Here is a 15,717-nt window from a genome sequence, read left to right on the forward strand (position 1 = left end):
ATTGCATTTGCTACTTGAATTTAAATACCCCAACTGTTGTGGTGTGTTAAGATTCAATTTTCTGAATACATGATCCTGAAACTTGATTCCCAACCTAGTCATTTAACCATTGCTTGACTAAGCACCAGGCTTCTGCTATTTCTAATTTGTGTACATCAAAACAGTAGCCACTGACCACCAGACACAAAATGCTGGAGGAAGTCAACAGGTGAGGCAACATCTCTGGCAGGAAATAAACAGTTGACATTTCGGGCCAAGATCCTTCATCAGGACTGGAAAGGAAGGGGGCAGAAGCCAGAATAAGTAAGGTGGGAGAGAGAGAAATAAGTACAAGCTGGCAGATGATAAGTGAGACCAGGTGAGGGGGAAGGTGTGTGGGTGGGGAAAGTGGGATGATGTGAGAAGCTGGGAACTTTTCACATATGTCCAAGTTTGATTACAAAACCAAGGGAAACTTCTTCACTAGAGGGTGGTGCCAGCAGAAATGGTAGATGCTGATTCAGTTGTATTATTTCAGAGCAGTTTAGGTACAACATGGATAGGAGAGGTTTGGAGTAATCTGGTCTAGCTGAAGGTAGATGAGACTAGGCAGAAGATCAGGTGGGCATAGACTAGATGAGCCAAAGGGCCTTTTTCTCTGCTGTAATACTCTATAAATCTATGAGGAAATTAAGAGGTATTATGAGTACAGAGAAAGATTTAAAGCAGCTTCAGTCCCTTGTGGACAAGTTGGATGAGAATGCGACAGAGAAAGGGTGAGGTCATTCACCTCAGTAACCAGAACAGAAAAGCAGTGTATTTGCTCAGTGACATGAGGTTGGTGTTGAAGTTCAATGTTGAAGGTGTGCTTGCACAGGTTACTGAAGGCCAATGCGCAGGTGCAGCAAGTTTTTAGGACGTCAGATGGCATGTTCGCCTTCATAACATTTGGATTTTATTACAAAGTAAGGAAGCCTTATTGCACTTGCGGTGGGCTCTGATGAGACTGTGCCTGCAGTATTGTGCACAGGTTTAGTCTCCTTACCTGAGCAAGGATGGAGTTGATATTGTGGGAGTGCAGCAAAGGTTTACTGGACTAATTCTATATGAGAGTTGTGTAGATTGCAATGGTATTCATTAGAGTTAAAGCAAAGAAAGTATACCTCTTGACTGTTACAAAAGTTGAAAGGCTTTGATAAGCTGATTGCAGGGACAATGTGTCATCTGAATGTGGTGTCCAGGACTGGGGATATAGTTTCATTATGAGCGGTAGGCTGTTCATGTCCGAGAAATCTCTTCAGAGACTTCGTGAACCTTTCCCTATCCCAGAAGGTTGTAGAAAATGTATTCATTCAGAACAGAGATGGTTAGATTTTGGGACATTAAGAAAATTAATGTATACAAGTGGAAGAACAGCTATCATCTTGTTGAATGGCAGAGCAAGCTCAAATGACTGAATGGCCTATTCCACGTCCAGTTTCTTTCTTATGTTCTTAATGTTCAAATAATAAAATTAACAGGGACAACGTTTTTTTGCATGCACATATCTTTTGCCAAAGGTTGCGATTTCTCCTGAGCAGACAACAGTTCTAGTTGCTATATAGGAACTGAACTCAATGCCTTTCCATGTGCTTCTCCCTTGGGAAAAGACACATCACCCACTGTTGATAATGGACTATCAGTTCCCTCAGAAACTGACTGGAAAGCTGAGCCTACTGGGCCTGAACACCTCCCTCTGCAACTGGATCCTAGACTTCCTCACTGGGAGACCTCAGTCAGTCCGGATCGGGAGCAGCATCTCCAACAGCATCACACTGAGCATGGGGGGCTCCCCAGGGCTGTGTGCTCAGTCCACTGCTGTTCACTCTGCTGACCCACGACTGTGCTGCAACACACAGCTCAACCCATATCATCAAGTTCACCGATGACATGACCATGGTGCGTCTCATCAGCAAGAACAACGAGTCAGCTTACAAAGAGGAGGTGCAGCAGCTAACAGACTGGTGCAGAGCCAACAACCTGTTTCTTAACGTGAACAAAACAAAAGAGATGGTTGTTGACTTCAGGAGAGCACGGAGCGACCACTCCCCACTGAACATCGACGGCTCGTCGGTAGAGATCGTTAACAGCATCAAATTTCTTGGAGTTCACCTGGTGGAGAATCTCACCTGGTCCCTCAACACCAGCTCCGTAGCAAAGAAAGCCCAGCAGCGTCTCTATTTTCTGCAAAGGCTGAGGAAAGTCCATCTCCCACCCCCCATCCTCATCACGTTCTACAGGGGTTGTACTGAGAGCATCCTGAGCAGCTGCATCACTGCCTGGTTCGGAAATTGCACCATCTCAGATTGCAAGACCCTGCAGCGGATGGTGAGGTCAGCTGAGAAGATCATCGAGGTCTCTCTTCCCGCCATCACGGACATTTACACGACACGTTGCATCTGCAAAGGAAACAGCATTATGAAGGACCCCATGCACCCTTCATACAATCTCTTCTCCCTCCTGCTATCTGGGAAAAGTTTCCGAAGCATTCGGGCTCTCACGACCAGACTATGTAACAGTTTCTTCCCCCAAGCTATCAGACTCCTCAATACCCAGAGCCTGGACTGACACCTTGCCCTACTGTCCTGTTTATTATTTATTGTAATGCCTGCACTGTTTTTGTGCACTTTATGCAGTCCAGTGTAGGTCTGTAGTCTAGTGTAGCTCTCTCTGTGTTGTTTTATTACGTAGTTCAGTCTAGTTTTTGTACAGTGTCATGTAACACCATGGTCCTGAAAAACATTGGCTCATTTTTACTATGCACCATTCCAGCAGTTATGGTCGAAATGACAATAAAAGTGACTTGACTTGACTTGACTTGAATTGTCAAGTGTTTAGCCACTCACAGTTAAGTAGCAAACTTGCACAGCTCTGCTGCAAGTCCAGGAGGATCCGATGTCAGATCTGTCAATCTGCTCCTCTATCAGATTCCACGTGCATTCAGGCTAGTTGTGGTCTTGGTGCCCACTCATTTGAAGATGAGGAGAAACAAGGTAAATTCAGATATCTATTTTTCAATTCATGTTACATAATTGTTTTTGTACTTGCATTTAAAAAAATTTAAATCTTTGATTAATGATTTTAATCGATGGCATTTAAAAACTCTTAAGAGTACTGCAGAAATTTCCAGGAGGTGAGACTGCACCCCAAGCCTTACCTTCTGTCTGCACAACCAGAGAGTGCTACGTGGAGCTGTCACTGAAGTCTCATTGTTCCTCAGCCTGGCCTTAGAACGAGGTGGCTTTGGAAAACTAGATTTAAGCATTTGTGCAAGATTAATGTGGTTGTGGAGAAAACTTGTGTCAAGAGTGTCTGAGTATTGGACCGCTTTCCTGCAAAGTCGCCATTAATTATTGAATGGATCCTTTGAATGTAACCTCACAACTGAGTTTAGGCCAACTGAAAATGCAGGACCTGAGCCAACAGGGCAAGTAAGTAGAAGGTCAGTGAGTGATGGGACCAACAGGGCATTGGGATTGAAAAACAGGGAATAATGGAAATCACATTGAATTGGAATTTATAGTAATTTTTTATGTTTTACACTGTACTGCTGCCACAAAACAATGAATTTCATGACATATGTCAAATAAACGATTTTAATTCAGAAAAGAGTTAAGACATTGGATTAGCTGAGAAATTAAGAGATGTTAATAATTAGGTTAAATGTTAAATTTTACATTTAAAATAATGTGCACTGCATGGCAATCCCTTAGCATTGAACATTATTAGTAATATTTACTAGTTAGTTTCTATTACCTTTTCATTGAGATACAAATTTAAGCAGCAAAGACAGTGTTAATGCTGAAAATTGCTGATCGTTAACAAAACTGATCGAGTTAAAAGGGACAATAACAATGTTTTATTGTTTACAGTGAAGATGTGAAGAAATAGAAATGAAACACTTACAAAATTTAATGTGGCATTGTTGACGGCATGATACTTTTTTGCATAACCTTTTTTCTTCTGCACTGTAGACACTGGATTAATTCTACAAGCAATTGACCATTTGGCACTGAAATGTGGCAAAATTTATGAGAAGGGCATCAATATCTACCTGAGAGGTCTGAGGTTATTCAGTCACAGATCATTCAAGGCTGAAAATGATGATTTTATTTTGGAATTAAGGGGTATTCAGACCAGGCAGAACATTCAGCTTGAGGGCAGAGGTCAGAGATGGACAGCCAGTCTGAGATCAATATGGCCCACTCCTGCTTCTGCTCATTACTTTCTCGTGTTAATAAGACAGTGTGAAATGAGACCATTGTGTAATATAATATAACTGTGTTAAATCATACTGCCTGCCTTTATCCCACCCAGTGTCAGGCTAATCTATTTGATTATGCTTAAGCCAAACATTTACACATATCATGGTATTGCACCAGATTGATTACTGCTCAGATTCATGCAAGCTGTTGTTATACCAGATTAATTGCTCACAGATAAACGAACAAGGCCATTCCATTAACATCTACGCAAGTCTGACTCACACCAGCCTGTTGCACTGATGCCAGGAAAAAACTGTCAGTGTATTAGTCAGGAAGGATCCCCGGTGTTGCTGCTGTAGTTTCCCTAGTGAATGGCACAATTAAAAACAAAGGTTGTATTAATCTAATCAATCAAACGCAGAATTGTAAACTCAGCCAGCTCCATCATGGGCACTAGCCTCCCCGTCACTGAGGACATTTTCAAAAGAGAATGCCTCAAAAAGGCATTATCCAACATTAAGGGGCTTCACTATCCATGATATGCCCTCTTCTCATTACTACCATCAAGGAGGAGGTGCAAGAGCCTGAAGAGATGCACTCAACAATTCAGGAATGGCTTCTTCCCCTCCAGCATTAGGTTTCTGAATGGACAATGAACCCATGAACACTACCTCACTATTGTTGCTTTTTTTGCACTATAAAGACCATAAGACAAAGGAGCAGAAGGCGGCCATTCGGCCCATCGAGACTGCTTCGCCATTTCATCATGAGCTGATCCATTCTCCCATTTAGTCCCACTCCCCCGCCTTCTCACCATAACCTTTGATGCCCTGGCTACTCGGATACCTATCAATCTCTGCCTTAAATACACCCAATAACTTGACCTCCTCTGTCGCCCATGACAACCAATTCCACAGATTCACCACCCTCTGGCTAAAAAAATTTCTTTGCATCTCAGTTCTGAATGGGCGCCCCTCAATCCTTAAGTCATGCCCTCTCATACTAGACTCCCCCACCATGGGAAACAACTTTGCCACATCCACTCTGTCCGTGCCTTACAACATTCGAAATGTTTCTATGAAGTCCCCCCTCATTCTTCTAAACTCCAAGGAGTACAGTCCAAGAGCGGTCAAACGTTCCTCATATGTTAACCCTCTCATTCCCAGAATCATTCTAGTGAATCTTCTCTGAACCCTCTCCAACATCAGCACATCCTTTCTTAAATAAGGAGCCCAAAACTGCACGCAGTATTCCAAGTGAGGTCTTACCAGTGCCTTATAGAGCCTCAACATCACATCCCTGCTCCTGTACTCTATTCCTCTAGAAATGAATGCCAACATTGCAGTCACCTTCTTCACCACCGACTCAACCTGGAGGTTAACCTCCCAAGTCCTGTTGCATCTCAGAACTTTGAATTCTCCCCCCATTTAAATAATAGTCTGCCCGTTTATTTCTTCTACCAAAGTGCATGACCATCCACTTTCCAACATTGTATTTCATTTGCCACTTCTTTGCCCATTCTCCAAGTCTCTCTGCAGACTCCCTGTTTCCTCTGCACTACTGGCCCCTCCACCTATCTTTGTATTAAATGGTTTACACATTTTTAATTGTAATTTATAGTGTATTTTAAGTTTTGCACTGTACTGCCACTGCAAAACAACACACTTGGTGGCATAGGTCAGTGATAATAACTTTAATTATGATTCTGATTCATGTTCAACATGTCGCAGTGTGTTTTCGTTTTGTTTGGCGGCATGACGGCCCCGATATTGTGGGCCGAAGGGCCTATTCCTGTGCTATGTTCTATGAAGTTGTAGGGGAGAAATTTCACCTACCCTATATAGAGCAAGGTCCCACAATCCTAAAATGGCCCAGGATCACAGGAAACATTTTAATGATCTTGTGGCTCGCCAGATTGTGAAGCTGGCCTGCTGCTGTTGTTTGTCCTGCCTCTGACAGCAAGGCCTGTTCGGTATTGCTGAGGCTGAAAACTTCAAATATTAGGTACACTAAGAACAGACTTTATTCTGGTTTCATAACTTGCTGGTTCACATGTTCAACTCAGTCTCTTACTTCTTTTAGATCCATTGTATGATACTGTCAGGAGATCCGGTTGGGGTAATAATATGAACAATGTGACAAAAGGTAGGTACCTTCAAACATCTTTCAAAATTGTATGAAAATCAATAAAGGAGATGTGATAAAGAACAAACCATTAGCAAAATGGAACAGAGCTGATGAGTGACTTTCTGAATGCATGTTTTTGGAAGAGAGATATGATCATTCGCAATGTGTACTCAGACTGTGTGTCAGGTAAGACGGCTCCCCCATGTAACTCAAACATGGTTCTCAGTGAGGATTGGTTAGGTGATGCAATCTGGAGTTTTACAATCTAAAAGAAGACTTCAGGAAGACAGAGTGTTGGATCTGAGATCCTGTGCAAGAACAGCTTGTACTGGTAGATGCTGTAGTGCATTGATGTTAGCACAGTTAGGATATAAGATCAAAATAGAACATTTTCTGCACTGTGTTACCTGGCAACATGATTGTTGGGACATTGCGTAGGTGGCAATTCATACCTGTGGCAGTTACTGTACTTGGCTGATCCCGCAGTGAAGATTCAAAGAAGTTTCTCCCCTGGTCGACATCTCATAATGATGTACACCAAGATGAAGTTTGTTGAGAAAACTAGACATGGATGGGAGTACGATTACAGAGTCATAGAGCATTCTGACCCATCTAGTCTGTGCCAAGATGTTAACCTGCTTAGTCTACTTGATCTGCACCTGGACCATAGGTCTCCAAACCCCAACCATCCATATACTTATCCAAACTTCTCCCAACTCAATCTTTAAGATGGCACCACTGAAGATGTGCAACAGATTACTGGTAGTTCAAAAACAAAGGAATTTGACTAAAACCATTATTAAAAACATTGTTTTTGAAGTAAATTGGGGTGGACTATCACTGCAGATAAAGAAGAAGCGAGCAAAGGCAAAGCAAACTTGAGAGGTGTGCCCTGCTGGTACGCTGCAAAATTGACGCACTGGCGCTGTGCTGGTTGGAGTGGACGGTTCAGAGGGGAGAAGACAGGTCAGAGGAATTCCAATGCCCATCCAACTAACCTGAGTATGAGGGTGGATCACTCTAGTGGTTGGAAAGTTGTTGGAATTGATTGTTAGGGATGAGATTACAGAGTACCTGGAGGCACATGACAGTATAGGCCAGCATGGTTTCCTGAAAGGAAAATCTTGCCTGACTAACCTACTTCAATTTTTTAAGGAAATTGCAAGCAGGGTAGACAAAGGAGATGCAGTGGACGTGATGTACTTGTATTTTCAGAAGGCCTTTGACAAGGTTCCGCACATGAGGCTGCTTGGCAAGATAAGAGCCCATGGAATTACAGGGAAGTCACTAGCATGGGTGGAGCATTGGCTGATTGGCAGAAAGCAGAGAGTGGGAATAAAGGAATCCTATTCTGGCTGACTACAGGTTACCAGTGGAGTTCCACAGGAGTCGGTGTTGGGACCGTTACTTTTTACGATGTATGTCAATGATTTGGACGATGGGATTAATGGATTTGTGGCTAAATTTGTCGATGATACAGAGATAGGTGGAGGAGCGGGTAGTGTTGAGGGAACAGGGAGCCTGCAGGGAGACTTAGATAGTTTAGGGGAATGGGCAAAGAAGTGGCAAATGAAATACAATGTTGGAAAGTGTATGGTCATGCACTTTGGTGGAAGAAATAAATGGGCAGACTATTATTTAGATGGGGAGAGAATTCAAAATGTAGAGCTGCAAAGGGACTTGGGAGTCCTTGTGCAAGATACCCTAAAGGTTAACCTCCAGGTTGAGTCGGTTGTGCAATGTTGGCATTCATTTCTAGAGGTATAGAATATAAGAGTAGGAATGTGATGTTGAGGCTCTATAAGGCACTTGTGAGACCACACTTGGAGTATTATGTGCAGTTTTGGGCTCCTTATTTTAGAAAGGAGATACTGACATTGGAGAGGGTTCAGAGAAGATTTACGAGAATGATACCAGGAATGAAAGGGTTACCATATGAGGAACGTCTGGCAGCTCTTGGGCTGTATTCCCTGGAGTTCAGGAGAATGAGGGGGGGATCTCATAGAAACATCCCGAATGTTAAAAAGCCTGAACAGATGGCAAGGTGATTTCCCATAGTAGGGGATTCTAGGACAAGAGGGCACGACTTCAGGATTGAAGGACATCCATTTAGAACAGAGGTGCGAAGAAATTACATTAGTCAGAGGGTGGCAAATCTGTGGAGGCCAAGTCATTGTGTGTATATAAGGCAGAGATAGATAGGTTCTTCAATGGGGAGAAGGCAGGGGAGTGGTGATGACTGGAAGAATTGGATGAGCCATGATTGAATGGCGGAGCAGACTCGATGGGCCAAATGGCCTACTTCTGCTCCTATATCTTATGGTCTTATGGTTAGTGTGGCTCAGTGGGCAGAAGGGCCTACGTCTGTGCTGTAAGATCCTATTATATTTTAAAAACTGACACATTATGTTAAAATGATATTGCTGAAAATCAGCATTCCAAAATCATACTCATAGAATCATAAATTACTAGTGCATTTAAAAAATAAAAAAATGTTTGTAATCCTCATAATTTAAGTGATAGTATTTTGTAGTGCTGTTTGTTCACCTTTGCCATTTTCATACAATGAATGATAAATAAGAAAGTTTTAAAAACATTTGGCAATTATGGAGGTGTTATAATAAGACAGGATCCAATCCACACTTGATGAGTTCAGCTTCATGCATGCAAAGGGCCAATGAAAGTGTTCCTGCTGCTGTCAGCTGAGTCAGTGCATCCCCTTTGTGTGATACAGTAGTTGCTAAGTCATCAAGACTCCAACCCAGTTCCAAAAATGGTGGTTCAAGCAGATTACAAAGTGAAATCGATCTGCACACAGGAAGTACAGTCAGAGGCTGAAGGGCAAAATGTGCAGATGGTGTAAACACTCAGCAGATCAATCGCCATCTGTGGGAAGAGAGACAGAGTAAATGTTTCGGGCACATCAGAAAGTTTTAACAAATGGACATTAGCCTAAATTAGTTCTCTTTCCATAGATATATCCTATCATGCTGAGTATTTTCACTATACTCTGTCTTTATTCAGATATTGGTTGGACGACAGAGTTAGTCACAAAAAATCAAGTCATTGGCTTTCCTATTATAGAACCAAGCTGATTCTTGAGGGAACCCTGTCTCCTTCTAATTCAATCAATCTTGCAGCATTTGATTCACTCTCTGAGTGAATAAGTATGACTGCGGGTTTGTTCTGTGTCTCTAAACATGTGTGGGGCCATCAGTGACCCAATTATCACAAGGATGTTATCCCAGTTCTGTTTTTACAGTGGTATAAAGTTTATCAATCTATTTTTTCAGCTTCCCCTGGAGCAACGCAGAGTGTGAATAAAAGTACAGAACAGCCACGACCCCAACCAGGTAACAGTACAGAGGAAAAGAGCGAATGTCATGCCTTTATAGATAATGGTATAGATCTGGCAATGGAAGATAGGCAAATGAGATGCAGGAGAATGAACATGATTCGTTTTGTTTTTTCAATTATTATTATTCTCTTAACAACTTTCTCTTGGTTCATTTTGAATGGTATCCTGCCCAAGTGGTTGAAATAATGGGCAGATGCAGTAGCTAATCTATATTCTGACCAGTGATTTTTCAAAGCACAGTTACTGGTAGCAGTCAGTCCCAGGAACACGAGCTGATTTAACCTCTGCAATAGGCATCTTTAACGATCAAATAAGTGTACTGTACTGCTGTCGCAAAACAACAAATTTCACAACATGAGGAAATCTGCAGATGCTGGAAATTCAATCAACACACACAAAACGCTGGTGGAACACAGCAGGAGAGGCAGCATCTATAGGGAGAAGCACTGTCAACATTTCGGGCCCAGACCCTTCGTCAGGACTAACCGAAATGTCGACTGTGCTTCTCCCTATAGATGCTGCCTAGCCTGCTGTGTTCCACCAGCATTTTGTGTGAATTTCACGACATGTATCAGTGATATTAAATCTGATTCTGATTGCAGTCTTACTAATGGTGCTGCAGCTTCCTGACTGTGGAGAGATTGATTAATACAGTATCTCGGATTTTCCTGATTACTTACGGCAATAGTTTCCTTGCGCCCATGACTGCAGTGTCACTGTGATTCTAAGGATTAGTAGCAACCCCAGTTAGACCTGAGACTGTGGCAGAGCTGATGAAGCTGTGAAATTGGTTGCCGAGGACTGCATTTAAGTGGCGACCTTAGTCATTTATAACTTCTCTCTTAAGTGGTCATATTTCACATTTCACTTATTTTTAAAGAAGTATGATTAATTACCTCAATCAAAACATAATGTTGTAAGTTTTAAAAAAAAGTTACTGATCAATAACAAAAGCTGTGCTTTTATCCAGCCAAAAGACTTAATTAACATTTGACTGGTCACAAGTTACCTGACATAATGAGGATGACATAGAGAGGATCTGCCAGTATTCCAGTCAGTTCCATTGGTGCCGGAATATTTTGCAACCTTTCCCCAACTGGGGTCAGTAATGAACAAATACCAGGGACCTTCTGAGGCAGTGCCTGAAAGGGAAGCAGCAGAAGACAGGAATAATTGCAGGCAGGTCTGAAGTAGGCAATTTTGAAAGTTGTAACATCTTTCTACTTAGATGATTGCTTATTATAGAATTCCAGCACTTGAAGTGAACTTTCTTTTAATTTAAATCCATTTTTATTTAGTTTTCCATTCTGGTGAATACTGAGGAGAGTGCTTCTGTATTTCAGATCCTTATCAAATTCTAGGACCCACCAGCAGCCGGTTAGCCAATCCAGGTAAGATGGTGAATTGACTATTGAAATGCACAGAACGCTGTATGAATGTAAGCTATATTTACTGCTTGCACTGAGGTCAATAATGGATGTGTAATAAAATCACATTGTGATTTCAGTACTAGAAGAATGTTAACATGAGGAAATCTGCAGATGCTGGAAATTCAAGCAACACACCCAAAATGCTGGTGGAACACAGCAGGCCAGGCAGCATCTATAGGAAGAAGCACTGTCGACGTTTCGACAAAGGGTCTTGGGCCAAAACATCGACAGTGTTTCTCCCTATAGATGCTGCCTGGCCCGCTGCGTTTCACCAGCATTTTATGTGTGTTACTAGAAGAATGTTCTTGTCTTTCAATACGTACATTGGCTATTTGCTATTTATGTCAAAATAGTCAGCAAAAATCTCAATCACAATGGAAAGAGACAAAGGAATAATGATTACCAGTCTTTTCCCGTTCCTCCGTATAGGGAATATTTGTGGAATATTTCATCAACTTTTAATAACATTAGATTGAAAACTGACCGTATACGTGCTCCCGTGATTGTGTCAGAATCTGTCCAGTCCTTGCAGCTTTGTAATGTGGCACAGAGCAGAATATAGCAGTTTTCTTCAGTGCAATATATGTGTTGTACATGTTATTGTGATGATGTATATACTGTACCTTACTGTGTAGAGTCTGAAGTAGAATGCTGCAGAACAGGAGAGACAGTATGGCTCTCAATGTCCATGTCGGATCTTTGAAAGAAGTACTTAATTTGTTCCACTACTATGTTCTTTCCTTTAACTCTTCAATTTTTTTTAACCTTTTTGAATATATAAACTATTTTCTTTTGAACATTACAACGAGATCTTACCCCTTCATGCCTCAGAACCTACTTTCCAGGTTAAAGCAACTCGCTGGCTGAAAAGCTGAATTCCTCCACTTGGTTCTTTTGCGGATTATCTTGATGGTGTCCTCTTCTTTTCCTAACGTTTTTTTGTTCCCAACAGCTTAATCAAAAACCTTTGTCATTTTAAACTCCTTCATTAAATCCATCCTTAACCCCACTCTTCCAAATATTTTAACCTTTCCATAAATTAAAACCACTTTTCTGATCTTCTCTGCTCTGATTGTGTTCAGCAGGCCTAACTCAAAAATTGCTACATCTTTACTTCTTTTTTCTCTTGTTAAGGATATCTTCTGTGACCAACTTTCTGGGGTCAGGTTTTGTTTGCTAATTATTACATGTGCAAAATCGTAGAATGTTTTTGTTGATAATAAATGCAGTGTGTAAAGATACATGGCTGTTTATGCATGGTACAGATTGATAAGTGTGGTGCAGTATTTTAGAATCCTAGTTTTATAGCATCTTGCAGTGTTTTAATGCAGATTAATTACACGGTGGTTTGGTATCCTTTGTGCTGTCAAGTAATACTGTGTGTCAGTGAAATGTACATTAATACACTTATTTGGAAAAAGTTTGGATTAACACAGTATGAAACTGTGTTTTAGTGTGAGTGTGGGTTATTATAGTGTGACATGAAAATATTATGAGATTTATTGCAATGTGGTACTGTCATTGCATACACTGCAATTGATTGCATTATGACTCTGTTTTAATGTGGTACAACTTATGGTATGGTACAACGTATGGTATATCTTATATTAGTGTGGTGCATATTTATATGCTGCAGTTAATTATAATGCAATAGGATATTTTAGCATATTGCTGGTCATTGTTGCAATTTGCTGTACTTATTGTGAATTAATTCGTAAAAATGTGTACAGTATTTAAGTGTATGTTAATGGACGCAGTTTATAATAGTATGTTGTTTTACAGATACAGATAATCATTGTTAGTGAAGTAGTTTTTTTTGCAATTTATCACAGTAGTGCAGTATTTTGGTTTTACTTTGTTGCTGTGAGATGTCCATTTTAATGCATTGCAGTTGTACATGCAAAAACATTTATACAACTTTGGACAGCTAATAATTCTATTCCATCCAACCTGTTCCTTGCAGTTCCTTGGGATTTACAATAGGTATACTCCGTCATTGAAATAGATTCATGAGATCTTCCAGAAGAAGTGAAAAAAACCTGAAAAGCAAATATGTCAATTAGAGGGTTAAAACATAGAAAATTCCACTCTGATCCTGCAAATCCTACAGTACTTTCCCTTAGGATAAGATAACCAACTTCCCACCCAGAAGCAGGCTCAGTATTTGCATGAAGGATTGTTCTATCAATCCAAAACCTAATCTCGCTCTGAGCTATTTGGAAATTTAGATTGTAACTCCCTGTTGCAAGCTTACCCATTGGATTATAAAATGTTCTCAACATGATTACCACCCATTCAAACAAGCAATTCATGGATCTCTGTCACAATGTAATTAACTTGCTGCTGATGTAAAAAGTTGAATCTTAACATTTTGAGTCTGTGATTGAGACAGTTGAAACCCTTTAAGTCCTCCTCAGTACTCCTTTCAAAGCCTCACTGTAGAGTAACCAAAGCTGGAGGTAGTTTTCAAACCATGGCAGAATATTATCATAGACGTTCTTTTCTTTCAAATTCTGGTAAAACAGAATAATGGTTCTACTGCTTCACAGTATTGTTCATGCAAACGAAAAGATCAGCACAGTAAGGCTGATTGACCTCTTTCTTATTCCACCCGGTTTAGTACTTTTCACCGAAGGACACACTCAACTTTAAACCTGTTCTTGTTCATGATGCTGCCTTTAAGCATATTTTGTCATTCTTGGTCTCTAAGTATAAAGATCCAATTAAAACAGTAGAGCACTGCCCACGATCTTAATGTTCACAATTATTAAATTTGTTAAACTTAGTTTGTTATTGTCACTTGTACCAAGGTACAGTGAAAAGTTTTATTGTGCATGCCACCTATCTGTATCATTTCATCACATTGAGTCTCACAAGCAAATAGCAATAACAGAATGCAGAATGAAGTGTCGCAGTTATAGAGAAAAAACAGTGAGGTGTAAGGCCATGACTTAGTAGATTGCGAAGTCAACAATCCATCTTATTGTTCGATCATGCTGCCTGTGCACATATTAAGATCAGTATTGAAATTACTAATAAACAATGGCCCAACAATGCAGGAAACTGGCCTCTTAATGACAATTACAATTTTATATCTCATTTTCTATCAATAAGCTTTAAAAGAGTGTTTTATCCAACAGAGAAAATCGTTAGTTTTTTTTCTCTTTGGTAATACTCTGGCAAAGTAACTTTGAAAGTCCATGGGCTGACATATTCCCTCATCCAGTCTCTTGGGGATTCGTTCAAAAGCCATTGACGCATTTTTAAGGCAGGACCTCCTTTCATGAAGTCATATTGAGTGTCCATATATGTTCTTATTAGGCTTACCAGTGATATCTTGGATCCCAGATGATTCCCATAAGCAGCTTCCCTATTAATGGGCCAATAGTTATCCGGATCCTGATTGAATTTTTTGAGGATGTTGATGAAGGTAGAGCTGCAAATGTAGAGTATATGGATTTCATCAAGGCATTTGATAAGGTACCCCATGCAAGGCTTATTGAGAAAGTAAGGTAACATGGGATCCAAGGAGACATTGCTTTGTGGATCCAGAACTGTCTTGCCCACAGAAAGCAAAGAGTGGTTGTAGATGGGTCATATTCTGCATGGAGGGCAGTGACCAGTGGTGTGCCTCAGGGATCTGTTCTGGGACCCTTACTCCTCACAATTTTTATAAATGACCTGGATGAGGAAGTGGAGGGATGGGTTAGCAAGTTTGCTGATGACACAAAGGTTGGAGGTGTTGTGGAAAGTGTAGAGGGCTGTCGCAGGTTACAGTGGGACATTGATAGGATGCAAAACTGGGCTGAGAAGTGGCAGATGGAGTTCAACCCAGATACTGTAAGTGTGAAGTGGTTCATTTTGGTAGGTCAAATATGATGGTAGAATATAGTATTAATGGTAAGACTCTAGGCAGTGTGGAGGATCAGAGGGATCTTGGGGTCCGAGTCCATAGGACGCTCAAAGCAGCTGCGCAGGTTGTCTCTGTGGTTAAGAAGGCGTATGGTGTATTAGCCTTCATCAATCGTGGAATTGAATTTAGGAGCCGAGAGGAAATGTTGCAGCTATATAGGACCCTGGTCAGACCCTACTTGGAATATTGTGCTCAATTTTGGTCGCCTCACTACCGGAAGGATGTGGAAGCCATAGAAAGGGTGCAGAGGAGATTTACAAGGATGTTGCCTGGAATGAGGAGCATGTTTTATGAGAATAGTTTGAGTGAACTTGGCTTTTTCTCCTTGGAGCAATGAAGGATGAGGGATGACCTGATAGAGGTGTATAAGATGATGAGAGGCATTGATCATGTGGATAGTCAGAGGCTTTTTCCCAGGTCTTAAATGGTTGCCACAAGAGGACACAGGTTTAAGGTGCTGGGGAGTAGGTACAGAGGAGATGTTGGGGGTAAGTTTTTCACTCAGAGTGGTGAGTGTGTGGAATGGGCTGCCAGCAACAGTGGTGGAGACGGATACAATAGGGTCTTTTAAGAGACTTTGGACAGGTACATGGAGCTTAGAAAAATAGAGGGCTATGAGTAAGCCTAGTAATTTCTAAGGTAGGGACATTTTCGGCACAACTTTGT

General features: G+C 41.1%; 1 protein-coding gene across 15 annotated transcripts in view; it reads left to right on the forward strand.

Annotated features, from left to right (window-relative positions):
- Nucleotides 1–15,717, forward strand: part of fli1 (Fli-1 proto-oncogene, ETS transcription factor) — a 70,839-nt gene that overhangs the window by 45,619 nt on the left and 9,503 nt on the right. For all 15 annotated transcript variants that reach the window (XM_059957199.1, XM_059957198.1, XM_059957186.1 and 12 more), the window contains 3 exons: nucleotides 6,306–6,368; nucleotides 9,644–9,703; nucleotides 11,052–11,099. In XM_059957199.1, the coding sequence (XP_059813182.1) occupies nucleotides 6,306–6,368; nucleotides 9,644–9,703; nucleotides 11,052–11,099 (171 nt within the window). The remainder of the gene's footprint in view (nucleotides 1–6,305; nucleotides 6,369–9,643; nucleotides 9,704–11,051; nucleotides 11,100–15,717) is intronic.

The sequence above is a fragment of the Hypanus sabinus genome, chromosome X2 (assembly GCF_030144855.1).
Source record: "Hypanus sabinus isolate sHypSab1 chromosome X2, sHypSab1.hap1, whole genome shotgun sequence".
NCBI classification, from domain to species: domain Eukaryota; kingdom Metazoa; phylum Chordata; class Chondrichthyes; order Myliobatiformes; family Dasyatidae; genus Hypanus; species Hypanus sabinus.